The 333-nt window shown below is 33.6% G+C and overlaps 1 protein-coding gene across 1 annotated transcript in view; it reads left to right on the top strand.

Annotated features, from left to right (window-relative positions):
* The first annotated feature begins 246 nt into the window (after positions 1–246).
* Positions 247–333, top strand: part of LOC135219829 (protein tipE-like) — a 1,967-nt gene continuing 1,880 nt past the window's right edge. Inside the window, exon 1 of the mRNA XM_064256932.1 lies at positions 247–333. This exon is cut by the window's right edge and continues 1,880 nt beyond it. Coding sequence (XP_064113002.1) covers positions 299–333 — 35 coding nt within the window. The 5' untranslated portion in view covers positions 247–298.

Genomic DNA, 333 nt, shown 5'->3' with positions numbered 1-333 from the left:
TCGAATAATGAATAAAATTACGAAAAATAAATGTCCCAATTCAGTGTGAAGAGGTTATATAAATGACCAAGAAAAAGAAACTTATTTACCAATCACATCACTCATTTCGTTCGTCATTGGCCGGTTCCCCTTCGATCGAAGGATTGAGTTTCTTTTGTTTTGATTCTTGTCTTCCTATCAAATTACCCTGCGTGTTAGTTTATTTTGAAGAGTGAATGCTAATTTCATTCACAATACGTGTAAGATATGACCTTGTGATTATATCATTTGGCTTGCCTCTTGAAAAGTAAAAGAAAAAATGTATAGCATAGTTAACGGCTTACAAGGTGGCTT

This window comes from Macrobrachium nipponense, chromosome 20 (assembly GCF_015104395.2).
Source record: "Macrobrachium nipponense isolate FS-2020 chromosome 20, ASM1510439v2, whole genome shotgun sequence".
Taxonomy (NCBI): Eukaryota; Metazoa; Arthropoda; class Malacostraca; order Decapoda; family Palaemonidae; genus Macrobrachium; species Macrobrachium nipponense.
Note: the sequence above shows the minus strand (reverse complement) of the source record. Positions and strands in the feature narration are given on the sequence as shown.